The sequence below is a fragment of the Gavia stellata genome, chromosome 20 (assembly GCF_030936135.1).
Source record: "Gavia stellata isolate bGavSte3 chromosome 20, bGavSte3.hap2, whole genome shotgun sequence".
Taxonomy (NCBI): domain Eukaryota; kingdom Metazoa; phylum Chordata; class Aves; order Gaviiformes; family Gaviidae; genus Gavia; species Gavia stellata.
Window position 1 is genome coordinate 9854184 of NC_082613.1, and position 26496 is coordinate 9880679.

Sequence of the window (26496 nt, forward strand, 5' to 3'; positions counted from 1 at the left end):
TCATTCACATCTGTCTGTGCCAGATTTCAACCACTGAAAGGTTATTCCTAGATCCCTTGGTAATTCCTATAAACTTATTTCCCTGGCATGCTGAGGGGTTTTTTCCCTTAGTATTTTGCTCTCTTTAAATGACTGCCGATTTAGACTGGCTTTGTTTTTCCCAGTCAGCCGTGGGTTTCTCCCTGTGCCGGGCTTCCTCTGTGCCTCGTTTCCAAATGTGCTGAGCAACTCCTCACCAGACCAGGTCCACAGCTCGCATCAGGCAGCAGGTGATTGTCACAAGTGTTGTCAATGAGAGATGCTGGATATTGCATGTATTAAAAAGCCATATTTTAATACCTGGAGAGGAGCTGGAATCTTCTGCAAATCTTGCTCTGTTGGGGATTTTTGGCGTTTTGTGCTGCACTCATGATGAGGCCAAATGGCAGCAGAGAAATAAGTGCCCATTTCTGCAGAGGTGCGGAGCATCAGGAGATGCCGGGATGGCTTCTTCCAGCAGGGAGGTTGTGGGGTAACTCCCCCAGTTCAGCAATCGGCATTTTGCAGTAGCGTGAGCAATTTGTGTGCCTCGTTCAGGACCCAGTAAATATCTGGGCTTCCCTGTGGGCAAGCAAGCGTACGTGGAAAGGGTTAAGCGCTGCCCTCGGGAAGGTGGGTCTTACCAGTTTGTCTTGATGGAAGAGCAGAGAGCTGAAGCATCTGCCAGAGCTCATTAGGGATAATGCAACCTGATTGGAGACAGAGCTTTATCCAGCGGCTAAAGGAACCCACAGGGTGGCTTTTGTCTGACCTTGCACTGGATTGCGTGGTCTCTCCCCAGGGCATGGCCTCTGAAGACCCGCTCTCTCTTTCCGAAGAAAGTTACTGCAGATGGGAGGGACGGATGCCTTTGCTGCAGGGACCGTGGCACTCAGGAGTTAGATGTGTCACGGCCCGTGTGTGTTTAGAGGGACAGGTTATTTTCTGCTGGCCAAGCAGAGCCTTAATCGAAACGTCCAAACAACGCTAGAGCTGCTTCCCTGCAGTGACTCGGGAACCACGCCAGGATGAGTCAAGCAGACCCACGCTCCGAGAGGAAAACAGGGGGCCCAGAGGAGGACTGTTCAGCTGAACTGCAATGAAATTTCAGAACAGAAACACAAAAAAGAAGTGACCTGGCCCCAGTCCGCGTGCAGTATGCGTTTTGCAAACCCCAAAGCTGTCATGCTCACAGTGTGCTCGATGTGCGAGATAACGGTACCGCGTGCCTGACAGAAAATCCCGAGTTTCCCAGGACATCCAAACTGCACGTTTCCCTGGAATGACAAGTTCTATCTTTGGCAAACAAAACTCAGGCTCTTTAACATGCTTCTCCCCCAATGCGCCATGTTAGCGTGTGTTTGTTTAGCAAACAGTTACTAGGAGGCCTCGGTAGGATATAAAAAAAAGTCATACTGTATATTATTATTCATGGATGGAGGTGGGGAGGAGAAAGAAAAACAGTGCTAATGTAGCCAACAAGTTCAAGTAAGGTTCAACTTTGCTATTCCAAAATCTGCTGCTATGATAATGAGACAGTCAAATCAGCTCAAATTAAGAGCTCAGGAAGGCTCAGCCTTTCAAAGAAGTACATTCGTGACAAGATTAATTTCTGCCAGCCAGTATATAGCATGGTATCATCCTATATTAACATAGAAACCCCAAACGAAAAAAAGGCAACTGAAAAATGTGCTAAAACCCAGTGAAATGTATCATTTCCCTTAATCTTCAATGCTGGTCTTGGCTATTCTGCACATGGATTAAAATATGATGTACCACCTGGCACTGTTCAGCTGCCGTTTACAGGAAAACTTGCCTCCTCCCCTCCCCTCTCATCAATAAACATTCACTAAAAGGCAGCACGCTTGCATTTTTCAAACAGTTTCAGGTGACTTGTATTAGGGGAAAGGGGAAAAAAATCAGCAAAACAGCCACTAAAAAACCCAAACAACCAAAAAACCCAAAGAAGCAGTATAAAAGCCAGCTCTGCTCCCTATCCAAATGGGCAGAGTGGCTTTTTTTTCTTTCCCTTTTCTTCTTTTTTTTTTCTTTCTCTTTTTTTTTTTCTTCTTCTTTCTGTTCAGCTCTGATTTTCTGCAGTCCCCTGAGCATTGAAAAAGATAAAGTAAGTTCTTGCTGTAAATGTACTTCTCAGGTACCACAGTAGCATAAATGAGTCTGTGCTGCTTGTGACCACCCTGGGAGGGTGACAGTAGCGGGGTGATCTCAGAGGTCTGTGCTGAGGATGGGATGAGAGAAGGAAGGGACTGCACTGCTTGATGTGTATCTTGTTGCTGGCCTGCCTGTGCAGCGTCTGTTGGGAGCACGCTGAGATACAGTAACATAGGAGAAGCTATCATAAGAGATTTCAAAGCTATCAGAAAGCCAAGGGCTATCCACAGTAGGTGTTTATTTCTTGTGGTTTGGAAAGGATTACTGTTGTGTCAATGTCCAGAAGTCAGTGAGCATGAGAGTGAGTGTTCCCAGATTGCCAGCTGACGCTTCAAAGAGTTTGAGCTTTTTCTGAGCTTAAGAGAGAGTTTAAAAAAAAATCAAAGCAAAAAAAGTCCCCAAACCAAAATACCCCAACAAAGAACCAAGTATACGTCTCCACACTTCAGCTTCATCCTATGTATTTACAGCTGGAATGTATCAAAATTGTCTTACTGAGCCGAGATGAAACTCTCTTGTTGAAATGCTGTATAGCTGCCTTGTCTCTTACATTCAGACAGATTCTGTATCTACCGTCTCTACTTACCACTTGCTGCGGCCTCATACTAATGTGAATGATTAATTGCCAAGGATTAGCTTTTAGCTGCTTTTGTACACGGTTTGTATACAGTTGTTGCTATTTATTAAATATGTGATATCTAATCCAGTGTTTAGTGCTTACAAAGGGAAGAACCATCTGTGCTTGAGATTAAAACACTTCACTCATTTTGTGCCAAAGCCCTCACCGAGGGCTCCGTGCTCTGCTGTAGTGAGAAAAAACCCTTGGGAGCCCAGGCTTGGGAGGGGTGGACCCACGTGTGGACGTGTCCCTGCACCAAAGCCCTTCTGTCTGATACAAGGTCTGCCTGCTGAACACTAAGATGAGTGTGGGCATGATGGAGAGCAGAGAAGCTGATCAGGAAAACAAGAGGTTTTAGCAGAATAAAGGACTAAGAACTAGGAAGGTGCTGAGAGCCTGGAGGGATCCTGCAGAGATGTTTCCCACCACCTGAGGGCTTCATAAGTCTTTTTTGCAAAAAGAGGGGTGATAATGTTCAATTTCTTTGCAGGCCACTTGCAAGGAATAAACAATTAACAGTTGTAATCCCTTGTGTGAGCCCAAGGCTTTGTCATCCGTGCAATATATGCCACCAAAGCTCCTCTTACATCGGGCTGTATGTGTACGGGCAAACCCCGGGGCTGTGCAGCCTGGGCAAAGGCTGCACCCATGGGGCAGGGGGATTTGTCTCCCTAAAGGAGTGCATCTCCCCCAGCTTGCGAGGCAGCAAAAGTGCCTCAGCAAAAATTTTGTGTCCTTGTTCCAAGCGTGAACAGAAAAAAAAAACCCCTCTGAGACCCTCTGGAGAAACCTCCCATGACCTGCAGAAGGAGCGCAGGTGCAGCGGTCCCAATAAGTTGAAGTCAGCCCTTAGAAACAGCCTCCTGAATCGCTCAGACACTCGGGTAGCAGGGCCATGCTAGCGTCAAACATATTAAACAGGCAGAGGGTATTGCCACTGCCTTTCTGTCTATAGGGATTTACTGTTCCTGCAGGCTTCCCTGCCTCTTCGTAACGTGCTTAGTGTGGCTGATGCTGGTAACCGGATTTGCAGCCTCTCCTAACACATTTCTGGAAAAAAATGTTAAACAGGTCACCATTTTTGCAGACAAAACATCACTCGAGCTCTGTTCTAATTTCCTCATTATGTGGCAACCCAGTATGGCATCAATGACTAGGTAAATCTCCCTGCAGCAAAACTAATTATACTTTTTGGTGAGAAAGAGGCAGTGGTTTAGTCTTCCAAAAAATTCCACACTATAATATGCAAGACTAATGTGCCTCAGATTTGAAAAGAATTAATATCAATTATTCTCATGCATATTCATGAGAGGAAGACTGGTTTAGCAATCAAGCTAATAGTTTTTGCTTAATTATATTTAGTTGATTTCATGCTATCTTGGCACATTCCTGATTGATTTTAACCATTAAAAAAAACCCTCCCACAACTACTCCAGCAAACACCAACACTTCAAGCCTAGCATCCCCTGTAAATAGTGTCTGAGGCTGCGCAGACTGCTTGGGACAGTGGGAGTTGATCACGAGCATTTTCTCTCCCTGCTGCAGGGTAAAATCACAAAAGCATCTCAAAGAGCAGTTCCCAGGTGTTCACCAGTGCTGAGGGTTAAGGCATCCATTTTTTTCTTTTATTTTCTATTTTTCGGAATCCAAACCATTGTCTGCTTGAATGCAAGACAGATAGCAGGAATGGGAGATGTACCTGGAAGGGGAGCACCAAGCTGGAGGGAAGGTTTTGTCTGGAGCCTGACCCTGGTAACAGCTAATGACTTGCTGCAGTGCAGAGGGTTGAAGAGCAGATGGGATGTTCTGCGCGTTGTGGGTGGGGGGTTCGGCATTAGGGTCTCTCTCTTCAGTTGTCTTCCAGGGAAAGACCAGGCTGTGCAATAGTGCACTGCCATTCCGACTTCTGTGCTCCAAGACCAGCATTTTGCGTGGCACAAAGGGTGGGAACGTGCAAGCAAGGTGAAGATGTAGTGGGTCAGGCAAGAGGGCTGGGAAGAGTGATGGCAGGAGCACTCGTGAGGGAGACCCCCGGGTCAGGCTGGTGAGGAGCTGGGGAGAGCAGGCGCTGGCATGGCCAGAGCCTTCCTTGGGAGCATGTATCACCTTCTGACGAGCGAGGCCTGAGCAGAGCATGCTGACATGGCTTGAGGACGGCAGTAAGGCTTGTCTGCATGGCCACGCAGTGAGGGCATGCAACCAGTTTGGGTCTGTCTGGTGCTGTGGGGGCTGGATATCTTGCCGTACTGCTGCTTGCTGGGGTTGCAGTCTTCCTGGGCAGAAGGCAAGGCCAGGAGAAAAATGGGAAACTTGAGCTTCCATGTGCCATGTGTTTGTTTTCTTTTCTTAATTTTCCCTATGCTAGTAGCAGCAGAAATAGGACAGATGTTCCCCTCTCATCTTCTCTTGAGCACTTTCACTGCACGGATGTCTAAAGGCACTGAATGCCTTTGAAGTTTGCATTTTCAGTATTTTCATTCATTTATCATTTTCTTCTCCAGCGCACCATTTGCATCTGGGCTTTGCTCAGAAGGAAGACTGACACCATTTATCATTTAATGGGGCTTGATAGCTCTCTGACAACTAAACACGTTCTTAACAGCATTAAGGAATTTACAGGCAGCCATGCCTGAAGGCTACTTTTCTGCCCACTTTAGCTTAGTCAGCAGCAGTTGTAGCTCCAGCTCTCTGGGTGCCTGTAGGCAAACAAAGCATTGACATATAACCAGTGGAAGTATTGTATCCCTTTTTAAACCAAATAGACTTACTCTCTCAACAGATAAAACTATTACAGCTATAACTGAAATCAAATAATTAACCATTATTCAATCTGGGCTTTTCCAGGCGGTATCAAAATTAAGATCTCCTATATTTCCAAAGGAAAACTTAAATGGTTTTATCTTGATTTTGTTTTTATGGATTTTATACTATGCAGTAGTGCTTACAGAAGAGCATAGGAGTTTACATTCTCACCACCTGTGGACACAGTCACTGGGGGCACTGCAGGGATGTGAGTGAGCTGGTGTTTGCAGGGTCCTACCCCTCCAGAGCACAGATCTCCTGGTGCAAATGGGTCTCAAGGACCTGCCTTGGGGCAGGATGCAGAAGTGGCATGTAAGGTGCCAGACCAGGGAAAACTCTTAAGCATGGGTTTATATTCCACAGGAATCAGTGGGACTTAAGGGTTTTGGAGATTCAAGGCCTTACATTACATCCTAACATCCTTCCACGTGAAAAAGCAGATTGAAGGTTCTCTGTATTTCCCTTGCAACCCTATCGCCAAGTTTGGCCTGAACTTCTTGTCATGATCCAAGAAGCAAGTGTTACCTTTTGTTATGGCCTCAGCATTTTCTAGAAAAAACATCCTGCAAGCCCAATGGTCAGAATCATAACATCAGAAGTGACCATGTTCTGCAAACTCTTTCAGTTAATGAATAAATAGGCATTTTCTAGTGAAGAAATGTTTCCTAAAACAAATCCCTGTCAATAAATACCATAGACATGTATAGCTGCCATGAGCAGGAGACGTTATTCCCATATAGAAAGAAGCACAGAGGAGATGAAGGAACTCTCCATCTGTTTCTGCACTGTGCAGCACGTGGGATATCGCTCAAAATACACTGTGCTCCCTGTTTCGCAGAGCCTGGGGAGACAGAGGCTGGCATAGGCATGGCAGGATGGAGCTGGACAGTCTGACTCAAAGTATATTGTTTGCTTGGGGAAGTAGGGGGGCTGCAGGAAAAATCCCTTAGTAAATGGAGCATATGAATGAAACCTGGTCCTGATGCCAAGTTTATTCTGCAGGCCTTGATGGAGCTAAAAAAGCAAATTAGACAAAACCATTATTGAACTTCTTGATTACATAACAATTTCCTCATCGTATTTCCAAGAATATTGAATCTATATTCAAACACCCTCCTACTCTCTCCCACACACCACCCCTTCTCCTTGCTATATCAGCTTCATTACTGAGCATGAAGACAGAAAAAGTATAAGGCATGTTGCCATGAGCAGATAGATCTCAGATGCTTACACTGAGATTTTAGAGCCATCTATGGGATTTGGACAGCCAATTCTCATTCACTTTAACGGCCTTTAAAGTCTCTAGTCTTAGTTAGGGTCTTTAACAGTGCAAAGAACAGCTAATCAAGCAATAAATATCACCAAATCTAAATGTTGGGTTAGTCCCTGCTGCCTGAAACTCACCCCGCTCTGTGCTGTCGGGGGGTGGCATGCACAGCTTTGCTGCCCACAAACTGCTGCTACCACAAGCTCAAGAGAGAGATGGGAAATTTCTGAGCAGACTGGCTTCTTTGCGGGAGCCCTCTTCTCCCTAGGGATGGGGACAGACCTTGCCAATACAAAGGATGAATCCCTGGGGCTGCTCTCACCCAGCAGCAGGATCAGGCCCAGTGCAGGTGGACATCTCCTGAAAGGTGTGTGGTAGAGGTTGCCTGCCTAGTTTTTGGGGGGATTTTGGAGGAGATGGGGATTAATGGCTTGCGAGCATGGCACATCCATCCTGCCTCAGGAAGCAGCAGTTGCACACAAACTGGCTACATTTACTCCCATAATCAGCTTGCTTGTCTCATTTGCATGCCTAATAACCAGCATGTATGTACAATCATGCTAATCACTTTGAGGCAACTGCTTTAAATTCATTCAAAACCTTGCCCTGCCTGTCCTTGGGTTATTTAGCTTTCACAAAGGAACCATAGCAGCAATCCAGAGATTCACTCAATAAAAATCTTTGTGAAACAGTCAGTTTAGTGGAGGAGAAGTTTTTTTTCTGGAATCCTGCCCATACGTACTGAGACTTGCACTACAAGCCAGTGCTGTCACTAGGAGCCCATCCAATACCCTCTGCAAGTCACCTAGGAAAGTACCTGATGGGGAACTTCATGATTGATGGTGTGTTGCTACAGGTGAAATGTAAGAGTAAATACAGAAGCAAAGAGGAAGGGAACTACACAGCTGCTCTCATGCAATCTGTTGGCGAAAATGGTCTGAAAGTTGTGGAGGTCAAAACCAGTCTTAAACCCCGTCAGCTTTATGAGTGGTTTAAGGAGTGTCAGTGATGCTCTGCTGTGGGTACCTGCCCAGTAAGACCTGGCCCATCAGGGCTCCTGTCATTAGCCCCAGTGGAACCCATCTGAGGACAGTGAAGAACAGCTCTCATGGATGTGGCACCAGAAGTACATGGATTCCCTCACCTGCCTCTGCCACCGATGTGGCCTATCCTCAGGCCAGTCATTTCAGCCTTTTGTGCCTCCAAATCTTTTCCCTATGCCTCCAAATTTTAGGCTGCAAGCTTTTCCATTGTTTTAGCTATGCGTTTTATAGGACCTACTGCAGACATGGGGCACCCAAGTCAGAAGCTCTGGATGTGCCTGCAGTGATATTGGAGGTGCCTTCCCCAGCCCCCGTAACGTCAGTATATGCCAGATAAACCAGCAGCAACACCTAGGAGGGGGGTACAGCTCGCTCCGTAAGTAGGAATATGTACATTTCAGCAGCACTCACAAAATCTAACAGGTCCCCGACGCTTAACTTTCCCGTCCCTGTTCCTTCTGCAAGTCCCAGCCTGCGCTCTAGGGACGTTTCTGTGCTCAGGCCTGTTCGACCCCAGCTCTTTGATTGCCAGACCAAAACTTTTCACCAGCACAAGGCCACACTGTGTGTTTTTTAATGAGTCATGAAAACTAGTGCTACAGCAGGAGGCCCTCTCCCCATGCTTGCTTCCATTTCAAGCAGCAGTCAGCAGCTGACTCGGCAGCGAGATTTTGGGTCAGTGCTCTGGAGCAGGGGCAACGGGCACTTTTTTCCAGTGACCGCTTGCCTAAGCAGCTGGAGCTTCATTCACTGCAGAGGGATCATTCCTGGTCAAGTCCAAATTTGTCCCGTTGGCTGGAAGGGGAACGGAAGGAGGGAAGGCCAGGAATCGAATGAAAAGGCTGCCTGCCACACAGAGCATCTCTAGAGGTGTTCTTGGTGGTATAAATGTCTTTCCTTCAGCTTTCTGTCTTTCATTACTGACAGTGGAAAATATGAAAGCTGCCAAACTAGAGGTTCGGTATGGCCAAGATAGGAAACCTTATTAGACAGACAGACAGTGATTTCTATAATCCGAAATCCCAGACTGTAAATACATTGGGATAGAGCCCTGAGCCACTGAATGCAGTGCTAATGCCTGAGAACAGCATCTGGATCCAGTTTTCTGTGGACAGCTGCTCCTTGGGTGGTTTTTGTTGGGTGGTGAATGCTACCAGGACAAGGTATGCTTTAGAGATGGACAAGGATCCTCTAAACCCCGCTGGAGATATTTCATCTCCCAGTTTTTTGTTCTTTCCAGCTGAAAAGTGCTTTGAATACCTGAGGACAGTCAGCTCACATTTAGAAGTTTTCTTAGCCTGTCAAGATTCCCAAAGATGTATGACTGCAGTAGATCAATAAGGGAGAAAATCTGTATCTTAGGAGCACAGGTGACATCTTGCTGCAACTTGCTGTAGAAATGATAAATGTCTCTTTCTGTTTATTGCTTAGCTCCATGGCTAAATCTGCTAAACAAAAAACAAATTTTACCCTCACATCTCCTAGTTTTCAAATTTATGTTCATCTGGCATTGCCTTGATCTTCAAAGCAGGAAGGTATATCAAAGGAAACAGAAAGTTTGACACCAATTACTGGTGTTGGATGCCATCCACTGAATAAAGATGGACTGTTAATATTTACACTGAAAGTGAAGGAGGTAAAACACACTAGGTACATCTAAGTCTACAAATAAGCCCTTCTGTGTATAGTGGGCAGAGATAAACCCAAGCAAAAAAATTTGAAATTACCTTTGAAAACATCCCAAACACCTTCAGAAATGGGTCGTAAACAAGGGAGTGACAGCAAAAACACTAAAAGAGCCTTCTAGGAAAGCAAATCAGGCTCCCTGCTTCTCAGGGGTATTACCTGGTCTTCAGGAGATGGTCTTTTGAAACAACCAACCATGCAGAGGTAGTTAACATCTAAATTTCTCCCCACTTCACCATGAGATACTTGACTTACATTTTATTCTCTTGAGTTTGAAGGTGTCAGCTCAAGCACTTTTCCCTGCATCCCTCTCTGCTTCTCTTCATCCCATGGTTCTTCCTACTTTTTTGCACCTCCCATATCTTTCCCACAGCTTCTTCGTCTCATTGACCTGAGAAGTCTCTCAACAAGGCAAACCCCCCCATCGCAAAAATTGTTGTGGGGTTGTTTGTATTTCAGCAGCAAATTTATGGAAGAGGAAGGTAGCGAGGAGGAGGCGAAAGGTTCAGTAGCACTGTGAGGGTGTACAGCGCAGCACAGCTGACAACAAACATTCTTTTAGGCAACTGTTTAAAAAGGAAAAGGAATCTTCCCAGTATTTTTCCTGGTAACAATTTAGTAACTGAAAGTGAGGCTATTCTAAAATTCCCGGTACTAGAGCATTGCATAGAGGGCCATTTACACTGTTCACTTCTTCCATTTAATCCAATTTAGACAATGAAACCAGAGCGTTTAATGGAGCTAATTTTTATTTCTAGTCAAATCTCATTCTTCAGATTAAATTACTAGGTCTGCAGTGTCATGTACAAATTAAAGTTACAAATCAAAATAGTACATTTTAGTGAGTTGAAAGGTAAATTATTTTATTACATTGATTTGGAAGTGATTTTCTTAACAGCAAGTGGATTTTAAAACACTTGTTGAAATAAAAATTTCAAAAATGAAACTCTTGCCTTAAATTTGGATTTTTTGAAGGTATATGGGCTTTTTTCTTAAAGCCATAGCTTAAGCTTGCTATATGAATTTAATTCAAGTGAAGCTTCCAGCCTTCATAAACAAATGTTCAGAAGTCTGCTATTTCCTGACTGTTAGGACGTCTGTTCTGGGCTTGGCTGAGGAGAAGTCTTGCAAGAATTTTTCCAGTGCCCAAGATGGTAACTGCGGATATTCTGGTATTGTGAGGCTGGCTGAGAAAGGTCACTGTGAGGAAACCTAAAATCTAGTTATATGGGCAAGGAAGGAGGGTGCCAGATTTGCAATTCATGATGCAGAACTCTTGTCATACGTTTTGTAATTCATTGCTTAATATTGTGTATCTAGTCATCATGCACATACATTGCAATTGATTTCATGCTGCTTTTCTATCAAGCAGGAGAAAAGCAAGCATAGGGGACCAGCTTACACTGAAATGAATACATAAAACATTAGTCACATATACGTGTGTTTTGAAATCATTGCTGTATTTTGGCAGTAACCTAAGAAACTAGATCTAATTCCACCCAATTAACAAACTAGGAAAAGAATTCATTAGCAGAAAAAAACACTTTTCAAATTGTCTGTCAGCTCTAAAACCTCCCTGAAATTACTTTAAAAGAAGATGTAATTAGGGAAAACTGGAAAGTATAACATTAATGTCCATATAAAACAGGTACGGAAGGACAGCCTGCCTACACCATCTGAATGGTGCAAATACACTAATCTAGCACTCCACGCTTTCCAGCTCTGCATAGAGTCAGCGGCCCGGGATCTGATCAGATTTATGTGAGTTTTTAGAGAGGCTGTTCACCCTTCTCCCGCAGACCCTTCTCTCATTGCGCTCTTTAGCCCAAGAGCTGGTTTCTGATAATGGATGAGCTCTCCAGTGCTCGGACCTGCCCTGCCTTGACTGTCTCAGTGTTGTGCAGTTCGGTTTGCCTGGATGAGTTTGCTCTTTCCCCTGGTTGTGATGAGGAGCTAGGACGGCCAGTCGGTCACATGCAAAGTAGCTCAGAGCTCAAAATGTTTTAGAAAGCTTGGTAAAGTTTTCATGTATTTCACAACCATCAAGTTTCAGATTAGAGATGAGTCATTAAAAGAGTGTATTACTTGTACACTTATATGTAGTAGAATTGTACACACGTCTCTGTAATTAGCCACAGGCACCCAAAATTATAGATGTAACCATGCATTAAATGGAGGACATCGCTCTGATGGAATCTTGCATTCACAATTGCATTCCTTCTTGCTTAGATTTCAGAGCCGGTTGTCCAGATGGGCTTTGTTGGGCACCTAATTAGTAGTTAATCAAAAGCTCCTACTGTGAACTGCTTCACAGCCCTCCTGGCATCCTAGCTGCTTGGTATGCTCTCCTTGACTACAGAGAGATGAAGGCACAGGAGCTGAAGTAGATGCTTTATCTCCTTTATGCATCTGCCATAATTAAAGCAGCTTCCAAAATAAAATTACCTCAGGATGCATTGGTTATCTGACTTCTGTGTACTAAGAATTAGTCTTGAAATGTGTAAGTGGAAATACAGCCATGTGTTAATGGCAATGTTAGACAGCATAATATATTCTGAGAGGAACTCACTGTTTTCTCTTTCCTTTCCAGATTTTGGCAATCATTTCCATCATGTTTATTGTACTATCTACAATTGCCTTGTCCCTTAACACACTTCCTGAACTACAAGGCGTGGATGAATTTGGGCAGACCACAGATAACCCCCAACTTGCCCACGTGGAAGCGGTGTGCATTGCATGGTTTACAATGGAATACCTCTTGCGGTTCCTATCCTCGCCTAAGAAATGGAAGTTTTTCAAAGGCCCACTGAATGCTATTGATTTGCTAGCTATCTTACCGTACTATGTCACTATCTTCCTCACAGAATCCAATAAAAGTGTACTTCAGTTCCAAAATGTACGACGAGTGGTCCAAATATTTCGGATTATGAGGATACTCCGGATTCTAAAGCTCGCCCGGCACTCAACGGGTTTACAGTCCTTGGGGTTTACACTGAGGAGGAGTTACAATGAGCTTGGATTACTCATCTTGTTTTTGGCCATGGGCATTATGATCTTTTCCAGTTTAGTGTTTTTTGCAGAAAAGGACGAGGATGATACAAAATTCAAGAGCATCCCAGCTTCTTTCTGGTGGGCAACAATCACCATGACAACAGTAGGCTACGGAGACATCTACCCCAAAACACTTTTAGGGAAAATAGTAGGAGGACTGTGCTGCATTGCTGGAGTGCTGGTGATTGCTCTTCCCATCCCAATTATTGTCAATAACTTCTCTGAGTTCTACAAAGAGCAGAAGAGGCAGGAGAAAGCCATTAAGCGGAGGGAAGCTCTTGAAAGAGCAAAAAGGAATGGCAGTATCGTTTCCATGAACATGAAGGATGCGTTTGCCCGTAGTATAGAACTCATGGACATTGTGGTTGAAAAGAATGGAGAAAGCATAGCCAAAAAGGATAAAGTTCAGGACAATCACTTATCTCCCAGCAAATGGAAATGGACCAAGAGAACGCTCTCCGAAACTAGCTCTAGTAAATCTTTTGAAACTAAGGAACAAGGATCTCCAGAAAAAGCCAGGTCTTCTTCAAGTCCCCAGCACCTGAATGTCCAACAGCTAGAGGACATGTATAACAAAATGGCAAAGACTCAGTCCCAGCCAAACCTTAATACTAAAGAGTCAAGTCAACCTGGAAAGCAAAAGGAAGAGCTAGAAATGGAAACCCTTCCTGGCCCTATGGTGCCCTTGCTGACGACTCGCGCTGATGGGATCATCGACATGCGGAGCATGTCCAGCATCGACAGCTTCATAAGCTGTGCGGCAGAGTTCCCTGACTCTGGGAGGTTTTCCCACAGCCCACTCGCTACCCTTCCCTGCAAAGGCGGCATTAACGTGATTCAGGAGCAGAGCAGGCCAGAGGGGAGTGGTGCCAGATTTGTGGAAATGAACCCAAGCTCCGAAGGCAGCCACCGTTCTGCTTTTTTCATAGAAAGTCCCAAAAGTTCCATAAAGGCCAGTAATCCTTTAAAACTAAGATCTCTGAAAGTCAACTTCATGGAAGAGGACACCAGCACATTAGTACCGGCATCAAATGTACTGAGAACATATCCAGATCCTCTCAAGAGCCGGGGAGCTGCTGCTGCTGCCACAGATACTTCCTTACTCTCTGACAGATCTCTCATGAGCCCAGAAACCTCAATTTACACAACCGCGAGTGCGAGAACACCCCCAAAGTCACCGGAGACGCAGACAGCCATAGCTTTCAACTTCCATGATGCTGGTATACACAAATATATAGATGCTGACACTGATGATGAAGGTCAGCTGCTTTATGATTCAAGTCCACCCGGAAATGTAAGTCCCAAGTACAATGTTACAAACAGTGGCTATCTAAAGCAAAAGGACAATGTTTATAGAACAGAGAAGAACCATCTAGAAGCTGCTGCTTTACCCACCTCCCCTAAGCTGATAGGGCAAAACTGCATTTACTCTATGGAAGGTATCACTGGAAGAACCCAGGGCAATCAGGAGACTGTCAGACTAGAAAATCACATTTCCCCAGAAGTCCATGTATTACCAGGCAGCGGAGGACATGCTAACACACATGATCAAAGCATCTGAGATGGGCTCCAAAAGAACTTACTGAAAGTTTAAAGGAATGTCTTTACAGTCAACACACAAAAAAAAAAAGAGCTTCTGCATGGCATGAACTTGGCTGAAACAAGCCACCTGTTTCTAAAAGTCTGGGGGAGGTCCAGTGTGGGTTTGTGAAAATGTCCTTCTCTGAAACAACTCTAAAGACGTTGCCCACATCAGTCAAAAATAAGGATTGCAAATCATGATCACACATTGATCTCCTTTCATGTTGTCCAGTGAAGCCAATGTGACCAAATATCCATCCATTCCCCTTGAACGCTAGAGCTCCTTTTGGAAATATTAACATCTGATTTGCATTAGTTCCATAAAGGATGCCAAGGCAGCCAGATTTGAACTCTGGAGTAAATTGTTGGGGTTGATATAAAGCTATCAAAAACACAATGCTCACTGCTTCAGGGCAGCTGTTCCCCATCTACAGCTTTCTCTGATGGATATTATGTCTAAAGGTAACAGGGAACACTTGCATTATTGGAAAATCCAAGCGAAAACCATTTAAAAAAAAAATAACGGTCTAGAGAAACTAATTATTAAAATGCTCTGTGTGTGTTTAACAATACGATATCCTGTAGGACCTGACGTTTTCTTTTGAAATATCAGCAGGGTGAGTTGCACCACTTGTATCTAATTCCAAACATCCCCTAGGACATAGTGAAACTTGCACTTACTCTCTGCTAAAAGTCGATACCTGCCCCAGGGCCAGCGCATGGCCCTCAGGGGACCCACAGCCCACGCTGGGAAGGTGCGAAGGAGCCATGCAGAAGCAGGACTCTCCGGAGGCATCGCAGCCAGACCCCCTTCCCGGTGCCAGGGAGCGTAGGGCTGGAAGGAGAGCGCAGCTCTCGCCCTACCCCTCCGCGGAAGGGAGCTGCTCGCTGCCCTGCCCCGTGGGGACGGCCGAGCGCGGCACGTGCTGGGGGTACCGGGACGGCTCCCCGGGCCTCCCCTTCCCGCCCGCACGCCGACTTGAGGTGTCAGCCAAAGTCTCGCCCTTGGCGTAGGAGAGGAGCCGGTCGGTCTGAAGCTTTTTGCGCCCGAGCGGCGCAGTGAAAGATATGCAAGCGTTACATAAATATGCAAAAAGAGGGATTCGTTAGCGACCCGCCCCGGGCCTGGCTGTGCTCTCTCTCGCGAGGAGGTCGGGCAGGAGAGGCTCCTGCAAAGCTGCGGCGCGAAGCAGCTGCGAGAGACAGGAGAATCAGGCCTGACGTTTTAATAACATCCAGTCATTTTTAAACGAAACAAGAAAAAAAAAAAGAAAAAAAAGATCTGACCATTTTAAATGAACAGAACTAGCAGCCACCAGCCTAGGTTTTTAAAATATGATTGTTTCAATAAAGTTATGTCAAACTGTGTAGGAAATAATTTGTCTTTGGTTTTTAATCTCGGGGGGGAAAAGCACTTTACGTTGACTTTTTGTTGTTGTTGCGATGCTGGAGTAGGATAGCAGAGTGTAACAATCAAGCACTTTAACCAAGCACTATTTTAATTTGTGCCTCCTGTCGTGACCGTGATTTGTTACACACCTGTAGCAAGTCACTACCTGTCCTGTGATAACTGTGATGGTAATCTTTTACGTTGTTCTCTGTTTCTACTGTAAAACTCAATTGTAAATAACTCTGTCAATGAGCGTTTCCTGACCTATTTCTGAGTACCTGCCGGGGCGTGTGACGATCTGCACGCAGCAGGTCCGGGGACGTGCTGAGACATGGGACGTGGGAGCGGAGGCGCACAGGCGGGAGGAAGACCCCGAGCCGCTCAAGTCTGCTGCATTTTGTTCCTTCCTATTGTGAAAAAAAGCCGTTGGTTAGTCCTGAGTGTAAATGTCTGTCCGTCCAAGCTGTACAGTACTTCTGTCTGTAATCCGTAATAGTGAATGCAGCATGTACGGACAAAAGCAATAAGCACATATATGTTTTAGGAACTATTATGGGTTACAATGATAGCTTTGTTAGGTCTCTGCTTGGCACAAAACTGTACACATGTTGGAGTTAACTCTGCTTTGCTCAGCCGACCCCATCCCCGGGCGGTGGGACGCAGCCCGAGGTACCCGCTCAGAAGTCGCTCTTGCGTCCCAGCAAGGCAAGACCCCGGGGAAGGCGTGAGTAAGACCTGAGCCACCACCTCGCGAATTAGCCCACCGGCAGCGAAAGAGACCTCATGCCATGCAAAGAGTGACTCAGGAGGTAGGCAAAATAAGTTCAAGGCACCTATGTGTGCAAACGATACTCTCCAGAGTATTTACACAGGGCCAATTCCTGAGGTTCGTTAGCTTTTTTTTCTGCCTTCACTCAACCAAAACCACCGTTCCTCTGAGTGGGCTTTTTGCCTGGTGAAGGACTTTAGGATTTGGCCATAGTAAATACAAGTGTACTTAGAGGAACCGATGTATTGCTGAGATACTAGTTAAGATTGAGTTGTCACGAAAAAGTAAAGTGACTTTCCAGCAGATAAGCTTTAAATACTGATTTATTCTGTGGCTTTCCGAGGCCACAGAGTGGCAATGAGAAATTTTAACGAGAACAGTCTTAACATAACCTCTATGTTTCAGTGATCATTCATGTCTGCCATCAGCACAAATGTAAAAAGAAGAAAAATCAGGGAAAATTTTTTTGATAAAGTAAGTAATAGTGATTTCCAAGTTAAATATTTTTAGAGCTGATGCTTTCACGTGGAAAAAAAAGTCATATTTTACATATCACGGAAGTGAACATATTTAAATATAGCCATATAGTGTAGTATTTACCACACTGTCATCCAAATTGATGTAATTGGTTTATAGAAGGCACTGACAAAAATGTATAGATCAACAATTCTATCATTTTTTAACTGATAATCAACTGGTGCAACTCTCCTTGTAACCAAAGGCCCTCTGTCTGCCTTGTGTGATCACTCGCGACACACACCTTATATCATCTATTTAGTCCTACCTTTAAAGTAGCATTTTATTGAGTCACTTTTGAAAGCCAAATTCAAAAGTATCATTAAAAATCTACCTTTTAAGTCTGAATAGCCAAAGTCCTATAGATTTCTTATAGAAAGCAAATAATTTAAAATTAAGCATATAATATGCTTGAAGAGCATTTCTTTCTTATTTGTGTATGAAGATGTAGCTCTCATTTTGTGCCCAGTTAAAAAGGAAGTATGTTTAATTTATTTTAATGAAATAAAGTCTGAATATGAAGTATGTATCTATATATGTGTGTGTGTGCATAATACACATATATATAATGTAAGCACTGGGAAATCTACTCTAACATAAAGCTATGGTAGACTAAATCTGTACTCATTACAAAAGGAAAGGCAGTGCTTTGAAAACATAATGCTCACCAAATCCTATAGATACTAGAAAGACAATTTCATTTTATAGTTTGTTTGATACATGTTTCCCAAAGCTCATAACAGTCGGGGAAAATATGCAATATCCCTTGCATCGAGCTAAAGCGTGCAGTTTAATTACTGGTATTTGGCATTCAGGTCTGCGAATTTACTGTGCATCATGTATCAAGCAAGCTGACAGAGTTTCACCTGCTGCTGCAGAAGACATCGCATCTGGAAGGACTATGTACGTGTGATGTCTGTGCTTGCTTGTATCATCTTATGCGATTGACATAGTTTTTAATACATATATATAAATATCTATATATAGAGAGAGAATATATATATGCGGAAGGAATGGGTGCAGTTTCCTTAACCAGGAGACAAAGATCCTTTGAATTTTAGCCTTGAACAGAGGAAAACAGCAGTCACATTGCAGTAGATTTCTCAGTGCCTTTTCTTAGAAACTTCACCTAAGCACACTTACGGGGAAAAAAAAAACACGAAACAAAATAGTCTCCTGTGAAATCCACATTTTTCTGAAAGGTTCGAGAGTCAATAAAGGTAGAAGAAGGAAAAAAAAAGAGGAAAAGAAAACCTGCGGAACGCACATTCCCTTCCTGAACATGCCGTGTGTCAAATGCCGGGGAATATCTGTCTGTGCAAGTCACGCAGAAACACATCCGAGGCGGTCGGTTTCTTTGGCAACTATGGCTGTGATAAACTGTAGCCTTTTCTTCCCTTGCAGCTAATAAGATACACATTTCTAAGGAAAACAGTATTCTCTTCTGTAAAATTGTAATGTATTGTTAATATTTGTACCTATTGTATATTTATGTCTTGACAGAATTATGACTGGTACAGTTTATAGTAAATAACAAGGGTATTTAAAACTCATCGCAAAGACAAGGTTTCTAAAGCCAAGTTCTCTCTCTGTAGGTAAGCTCCACATACCACGATCTCCAATAGCTTTTAACACCTCATTTTAAAGTGAACAGTAGACTTACTGAATAAAGTAGCCGAGCGGTGGAGACCACATGGCACTGGTGCCCTCCTGTGCAGCTCAGGTGGCAGCGAGATGGGGAGGTGGGCTTCCCCGGCGACTCCAAATTAGCTCCAACGCCTTTGTGTTTGGTCAGTCACTTCTGCTTCCGGTAATCAGACTGAACAAGTGTTACCTTAGGTTGCTTTAGGATCACCCAGTTGGGGAGAATATGGCTTTAAATAGTTCTTGAATAAAGTACAGATGTTCTAGTTACCTCTGTACCTTCTGTTTGCCATTGTGTTGGCTTTATAAGTATCTGATGTATGGAAAAGTCATGTGACTTTCATGCATTCCAGAGTAGTCTATTTTTCTGTTCAGATTTAAAAAAAAAAAGTTATATATATATATAAAAATATAAATATATATCTGTATTTTTAGCAAATTTATAATAGGGCAATCAAGTCAGATTCCTTCTTTTTGTATTACAGAATAATATATTAGATGCTTTCTTGGTGTTCATTTACATAGCTGATCCCCTAACCTTTTTGTTGTCGTTATCTTCTTTCGTTCTGAAAAAACATCTGCAACATCCCTTCTGGAAGTGCGTCTGCAAAAGGTCACCAAGTTTGTCTGACGTTGTCATGTTTTCGTATTTTTCCTGTTTGTGGTACTTAAAAATAACCAGGGACTGGCTATGGAAACTAAGATGTTCCTTCTGAGGAACACAGAAGCGGGCCAGACTCTGCCCTCGGGTATGGCAGTGTAAATGTCAGCGAATGCCACTGGCTTCAGCGTTAGCCATAGCCTGGACTTCCGTGGAGTTTTTCCAGATTTACGTCGATTAAGCTGAGAGCATAAAGAAGAGAAAGGATTTGAATCTGACTGTCCTAATAATTATAATGGACTTGGGATAAGCATCAAAATTCAGGTTCCTATTTTAAAGCAGTGACCTGATGATGCTCAGGCAAAGCTCGCACCCTTGGGAGAGTTTCTCCTGGGTTAAACCAGAAGGGTCAAGACTTTCACTTCCCACTGTGTTTTGGAATTTCTACTTTCAGTCCCAGACAAAATCAGGAAATGAGAAAAAATTATGAGGGAATAAAAAAACTGAATATGCACATTTAGAAAGGGACTGGATTTGGATTTGGTTACGGTAAAGTCCGTCCATGTACCTGTTTCCTTAATGATCTTCCTTGCTCCTTTATAGCTGTACCGTCAAATAAATTCAATAAAAAGTCCATGAGATAAATGTGCATCCTGAAGCTATCGCATGACCTGTTGAAGTTTAGCACAACAAAGAGCTTCAGACTAGCCCTGTAGCTCTACGTAAACATTTCCTTTTGAATCCACCCAGCAGTCTGGTCAGTGACCCTTTTTTGTCCAAAGACGGAGTTTTGGTCCCGTTTCCTTTTGTCTGCTTGTGTGATTTTCTTATATGCCCACCACACTAATCAGTAAACCTGAAACAGAATTACTTTGGGAAAACTGGTGTTTCAGAAAGTCCCGATACCACCCAAATGAACAGAATAACCAGCAGACACAGTTTTGCCGGTATCAGCAAGAGCCATTTACACGAGGGTATTAAAACTGAGTGGGATTTTTCTTCTTTTGGAAGCAATTAATGCAATAGCTTGCCATATCTATCATCACCAATCACCTAAATCCCTTCAAAAGGCACCTTCCATATCAGTAAGTTTGTTTGAACATAGTCAACAAAACCATAGAAAGCTTCTAGTCAGTCCAGTCTTAAATTCGCCCCTGCAGGTAGCCCTCCCCCACCACGACAGAAACGACCCAAATACCAACCAGCCATTCAAAGAAGAGATGTTTATTTTCCAGCGTGTGTTTTGCACCCCATGCTGATCAGATTTAGGCTCTTGCACTGAAACTTTGTCTTGGCCAGACAAAGGAAACCTTAGGAAAACCGAAAGTCTGCATTCAGGGCGCATATCCTCTTTGTTGCTGGAGTTACCTAAGCCACAAATAAGTGTCCTTTGACACCAATGGTAGGGTGCCACAAGTATTCATATCTGTAAATAGTACTCAGAATTTTGCTTTGTTTGATTCTGGCTTCATCGCACAAGAAGTCTTCAGTCTAGAGGCTTAGAAGAGAAAGCTTCATTTTTCTTTTTAACTAGAAATAATACTACTAATATTCTGTAGGACTGACCAAGGAATAACCTTTGACATTTTTAAAGGGGTCTTTTCAAGACTGTAGTGACACTACCTTCAAAAAATAATAATCAGGCTGGGCTCAGTACAAAGATCCACCCAAACTAGAGCCTTGTGGAAGCCAGGGAGCCAAATTTGCATGAAATGCCAAATTCTTTGCTGCTGTAAGTAAAAGCCCATTGAGGTCAATGGAGCTGTGCCCCTTTAATCCAGTGAAGAATTTGGACCCATATCTCTAAAAGCTAATGGAAAACTAAAGGCTCTGCATGACCTCAGGGATGGAGGTGTCTGTCCACAGCACCTACAAGGAATCCAGTGGGGTGAGGGAATGGGAAGCAGAGACAGGTCAGTGAAAGCCTGGGAAAGGAGGGAATCCTTCAGGCAAGAGGATGATTGTCACTTCATCCCAACCTTGACTGAGCATCCCTCCGTGTCAGCTCACTCTTCGTGGCCTTGATGCTGCAAGCAACGTCCCAAACTCACAGATGACTGTCCCTACAGCAGGACCACAAGCTCAGCCACACAGTTCAACACTCTCAGCCCTCAGTCCAGGGACTTACTGATGCTGGGAGGAGACTACTGGCAGATGGGCCATCGGTTACTTTTGATTGTGTCACAATCGCCGGTCCTATTTGTAACCTACACATAAGACCATTTTAGGATTCATCAGTTGTTCTCTATGTATTTCATTTAGGAGCTCTGCCCAGTATGCCCCTTTTTCCTTTTATGTTTCACTGCCCCTAAGTACCATTAGCCACACATTGGCTCATGTAACCACTGGGATTTACTTTGTTTGTATCAGATTTGTTGGCTTGTGGCAAAGATGGAGAACATTTCTTTTTCCCCATTCTTTCCGGCTTTTTGGTGGTGGGTGAAGAAAATTGCTTTTGCATTGAAACTCTCCCCACTGGTGTGTTTGGGGCGGGGGGAAGCAGCATCTCCATGTTACTTTGAACTTTGAAGCCATGATACTGCAATCAGAAAGGCCAGCCACAGCTACCAACCAAACTCGTTTTCCAACTAGATTAGCGTTAAAAAACATATACCCCAACTTACCGCGGCAGAATCCTGCTTTTTAGTCAGGCCAGTGAAACAGTTCCTGAGTGGGGAGAAAACACTTAATGAGGCACTGTTGCAAGTGCTGTTTGATATCAACGCCATGCCCACAGAAGGATGCCGGGGCAGTCTGTTGCTGTGCTGCACATCACGGCTGCTCAGCGTTTCGCAGGGCTGGGGAACAGCCTCAGGTCTTCCTTCTCCAAAAGCACAGGACAGCGGCTGGACCTGCATAGTGGCCCGTGAGCCCCAGGCAAGGGCTTCCCCGTGAAACCTCCAAAGGGGTGAGTGGTGAGCATCCTTAGTCATTAAAGGATAAGAAAGCTATGGAATTCCCTTTAAAAGAAAAATGTGATATTTAACAACAAATAAAAACTGGAAAAAATGTAAGTTTCCTCTGGCTTTCCTAGCAAATGTTGATTGAATTTTTTTTGTATCTGGAAATTGAAACCGACTGTGACCCAGCTTGAGAAAGGGCAGAACATGTGGCAGGTTTCTCCATTGCCTTGCACTTCAGTTGTTTTTTTAACCTGCGCAATGGGGAAACAATGGGGAATCCAGCCCAGCATGTCTGTAACAAAGGGCAGAGCTTCATGCCTCCACCCTACAGCCCAGCAGATCCTGCACGTCTTGCACAATCTCTTCATTGGGTTATATTGGATCGACCCAAGGGGCAATGTGTCAGCAGATGTTTTCTCCCCATTTAAGCAATGTTTCAATACCCTGGCATTTTGGGGTGATTACAGCAACATTAGCCATATACTAGTGTACTTAGAGTCTTACATTTTTTTGTAACTTTGATTTAGTCATTCTTTGTTGAAGTTTATTGACCTCTCCAGTTGTTTCCGTAAACAAATTATTAAAAAAAAAAAAAAAAAATCAGTGTCTTTATATGCATGTAGTAGTATGAAACTGTGATCAATGTGTGACATTCAGAAACTGTACTGTCTTGTAAAATATGTCCAAATGTCTAAGGATTTTAAAGCAATGGTCCCTTACTACAGACTACAGAAATAAATAAAAAGGTATGGATAAAACCAAAGCCTTTTTTTGCTCTGTTTCATGGTCATATATACTGGCCAAAAATATAGCTACCATCAGCTGGCACTGAGTTTCTGCTTTAGCTCATTGCAGTTGGCAGCAGGTTTAGACATATGTTATTTGCTCCCAGATAAGGCCGTGATTCAGGAAAGCAGTGCCAAGCTTGACACCTCTTGTTTTAAGTCTGACTGATTCAGTGCATAAACCTGTGGGCTTCAGTCCTCGTCCTCCATGGACAAACTCTCCCGTAGCCACGGCCGGGCTCAGGGACCGGGGCATCTCCCAGCCCCTCTGTGCATGGACCAGGGATGCACAGCACACGGCGAGACCCCTGTCACACACAGCGCCTGGAAATCGGCATCTCGGTCGTGCGATTGTGCAGATGCAGAGCCAGACACAGATGGGAGAACAGCTGAGGTTTGGAGACAAAGAGCTTTGGGTGTGAAAACTAGACAAACAGGCTGCTTTTGCTGCTACTTGAGGCAAAAGCTTGGACTTTCTGCTTGGGCCACTGTGGTTTTCTTCTCCATTAGATTAAGCAGTGGGTTGCTTAAACTATGCAAGTCATCAGAGCAAAGGTAATTTACACTGTTGAGGAATATCTTCTTTCAATTGATTACATCATTTTTTTTATACCAAAATGCAGTTTCTGTAAGAGTCTTCAAAGCTTTAATCTGAACCCCTTGATTTATGGAGTCTTTAATTTATGGCCAATTAAAAACGTAGAAAGAACAAATAAGCACACGTTTCTACCCAGACTGACCGTTTGTGCAGTTCCACACTCCCCGCACCCTCGCAGAGTTCCTGCACATAAAAATCAAATGAAAAAGACTAAGTGCACAATTCTACATCCTATTTTATACAGCCACCACATTTGCAAATGGAAACCAGAAAGCTAAATGCACAAGTGGACAAATCTCACAGAAGTCCTGCATAGCATTTTAATGTCATGTTTTTGTGTTTACTTGTGTTCGTTTTCAGTTTAGTAAGATCTTTTTAAGAAAAATCTACATGATCAATTGAGTGTTTCGTAACAAGCAGTGACAATGACATCTAATAAGATTAAGGCACTGAACTTGAAGGGAAGTTTACAAATGAAGAACTAGAAAGTGGAGAAATTCCTATAATGTATGTCTTCCTCTTCCACTTTCTGCTAATGATTTTTCTTGTTATTTGCCTGCCAGCCTGAGCATGCAAGCTCCTGAATTATGATCCAGTATCTGTAATTATACTGTCCAAGGAGGTTTTCCCTATGAATTGATTTACTTTATCAAGTCAATTAAAATAATGCCTATCTCCTGAGGCGTTGTGGTTCATTATTGTATGCCAAATCTATAGATACTAAATATTTTTCTCCTAGTTAAAGTATGCTACAGAAACTTTGCTTTGCTTTGCCTAGACCCTCCACCCCACATCCCCTCAGCCCTTTTGCTTGCATGTGCTTTATGCCAAGCCAACGCACTAGCAGGTTAAACTAAACCACAAGGCAGACGCGCCATGGGGAAGGCAGGATCCGTCCCAGCCCACGTCGCCTGTGGCAGCTCAGTGACTGCAGAGCGGTCACTGTCTGCTCAGCACCAGCCTCAGCATTACTTCGGGCACCAGCTGCCAAACGTTACGAGGGCCAACATCGGTAGACTTACTGTTCCACCAACAACATAAAGCATTTCCCAGACTTTACACAGATTAATGAAATGCAGCAGCTTTTTCACATTTCTAGTCTCCTCTCCTTCATCTCCTCCAGCCCACATCCTCAGGCAGTCTCTCCTCCCTGGCTCCATCAGCAATACCTGACTGTCTCTTCCTCCCTACTTGGATGGATTTTCTTGTGATATGTCTTATTTTGGCTAAACTAGGCACATTTTTGTTTCTTTCCTTGTTACACACCATCCTCTGATCTTACAAAACCACTGTATCTGTTTTCTGAACATCCAGAGCAAGCCGATCCGATGTCTGCCTCACACTGAGCCAGGCGACAGCCAACAATCCCAAAGGTTAATCAAACGAAACCATCTGGCCAGAGAGCGCACAGCCGAGTCAGGGCACGAGAGCCCCAGCAACCCCGCCCTGAGCACTGGTGGGGCTTCTCCAGCTCTCCCCCATCACCCCGTCGGGCAGAGGGACCCGAGAAGACCGGCACGGCTGTGGGGCCACACCGCGCGGAGCACAGGCAGCCCTTGATGGGGTCTGGGCGCTCCTTGCTGTGTCTGCACCAGCTGCCTCCGTGGCCTGATATCACAGCACTGTGTAGCACTTTACATCATACAATTAAACACAAATATTAAATATGTACTATGGAATGAGCTGTCAAGTCAGTGCCATGCTTTGTTTGGCCATTGGCGCTATAGTGTGTTCCTTCTAATTCTCTCTTGAATAAACCCAGTAGAGTTTTTCCAGAGTTTAACTCAGCGTGCAGTGCTGGAAGTTGGGCTGCTGAAAATACAGGTGATGCAGCATGGACCTCGCTCCTAGAGGTGACACTGCCTTCTCCAGGGACAGTTCTGCTCCCAAGTAACATCATATTGTGTCACCGAAACCGAGGAGGATGTTTAGGCATTTCAGCGCAGATGAACATGAGGAAAAGATCACATTTTGATGCTTTCAGAAGAGTCATTAACAATTTAAATAATTTACAAGTTTTTTGTAGGAAAATCTCGGTTTATAAAATATGGATTAAATTCTTCCATACTGTCTCTTTCTACTTACTCACCTTTCTTCCTACTTTCCATAAGGAAATTGAGCTACTAAAAGATGCAACATCATTATTATTCAGCAAGCAAGAGCATTTAGAGGTAACTCTGCCCCAGAGTATCATCTGCAACCATCCAAGCAGAAGCTGAGACTAATGTGTCACAGCAATGAAAGTTTGCGGTTTCTTGTTAGAAACACAAGTACTGAGCACTAACCTTAGCTTTGGAAAATAAGAGCAAATCTGTGGAGCATTGCATCATACACTTTAATCCCTATATAATTAAACAGTGAACCCATGTCTCTAAAGGTAAGCTTATGTTTTGCTGTACTCAGTGCCATCTTTATGATGTTGGCAGACATGTTGTTAACAATAATTGAAGCTAAAATGCATTGGTCTATGTGCTGAACAGAAAAAAATACGTAATGTAAAATGCTGTTTGATAATGTCTTGATGATAATTAGTCTTCAAATGAACTGCACAGTGATGCAGCTTCTAGCACTCTCCCGAACGGTGGAGGCAAACACTAGGAGACAGTCAGATGAAGACTGCTCCAGGCATGAGAATGTGTAAATCTAAATTATTTAACAGAAATGAATTCCCATAGATGTTCATGGTGTAGTTTTACTCCTCTTTACAGGCAGATTTAATAGTCAGATGATACAATAAATTGGCGACACTATTCCTGAATCATGAGAGACTGGTAAAGCCAAAAAAGCATTAAAAAATTAAGTCCCCAAAGTGCAGGAGTCTGAGGCAGTGCTCGTCAAATACCTACAACACTACACAAGCATGCACTTACCTTCCGAGTACCTGGTACCACTTAGTGCTTGTGTGGCTGTGCAGAAACTGCCACCTTTCATTGCTGTGACCCCATCACAGCCAACACAGTGTGGATAACAGTGTGGATAGCTGAGCCACAGAGGAAGGTAACTGCAGCCATGCCAAGAAGGAGAGCAGACTGCAGGGTTTACCACCCACCT

General features: G+C 43.9%; 1 protein-coding gene across 1 annotated transcript in view; it reads left to right on the top strand.

Annotated features, from left to right (window-relative positions):
• The window catches only part of KCNB1 (potassium voltage-gated channel subfamily B member 1), a 125994-nt gene extending 111775 nt beyond the window's left edge, over window positions 1–14219 (top strand). Inside the window, exon 2 of the mRNA XM_059827273.1 lies at window positions 12198–14219. Within this exon, the coding sequence (XP_059683256.1) occupies window positions 12198–14219 (2022 nt within the window). The remainder of the gene's footprint in view (window positions 1–12197) is intronic.
• Window positions 14220–26496: the final 12277 nt, after the last annotated feature.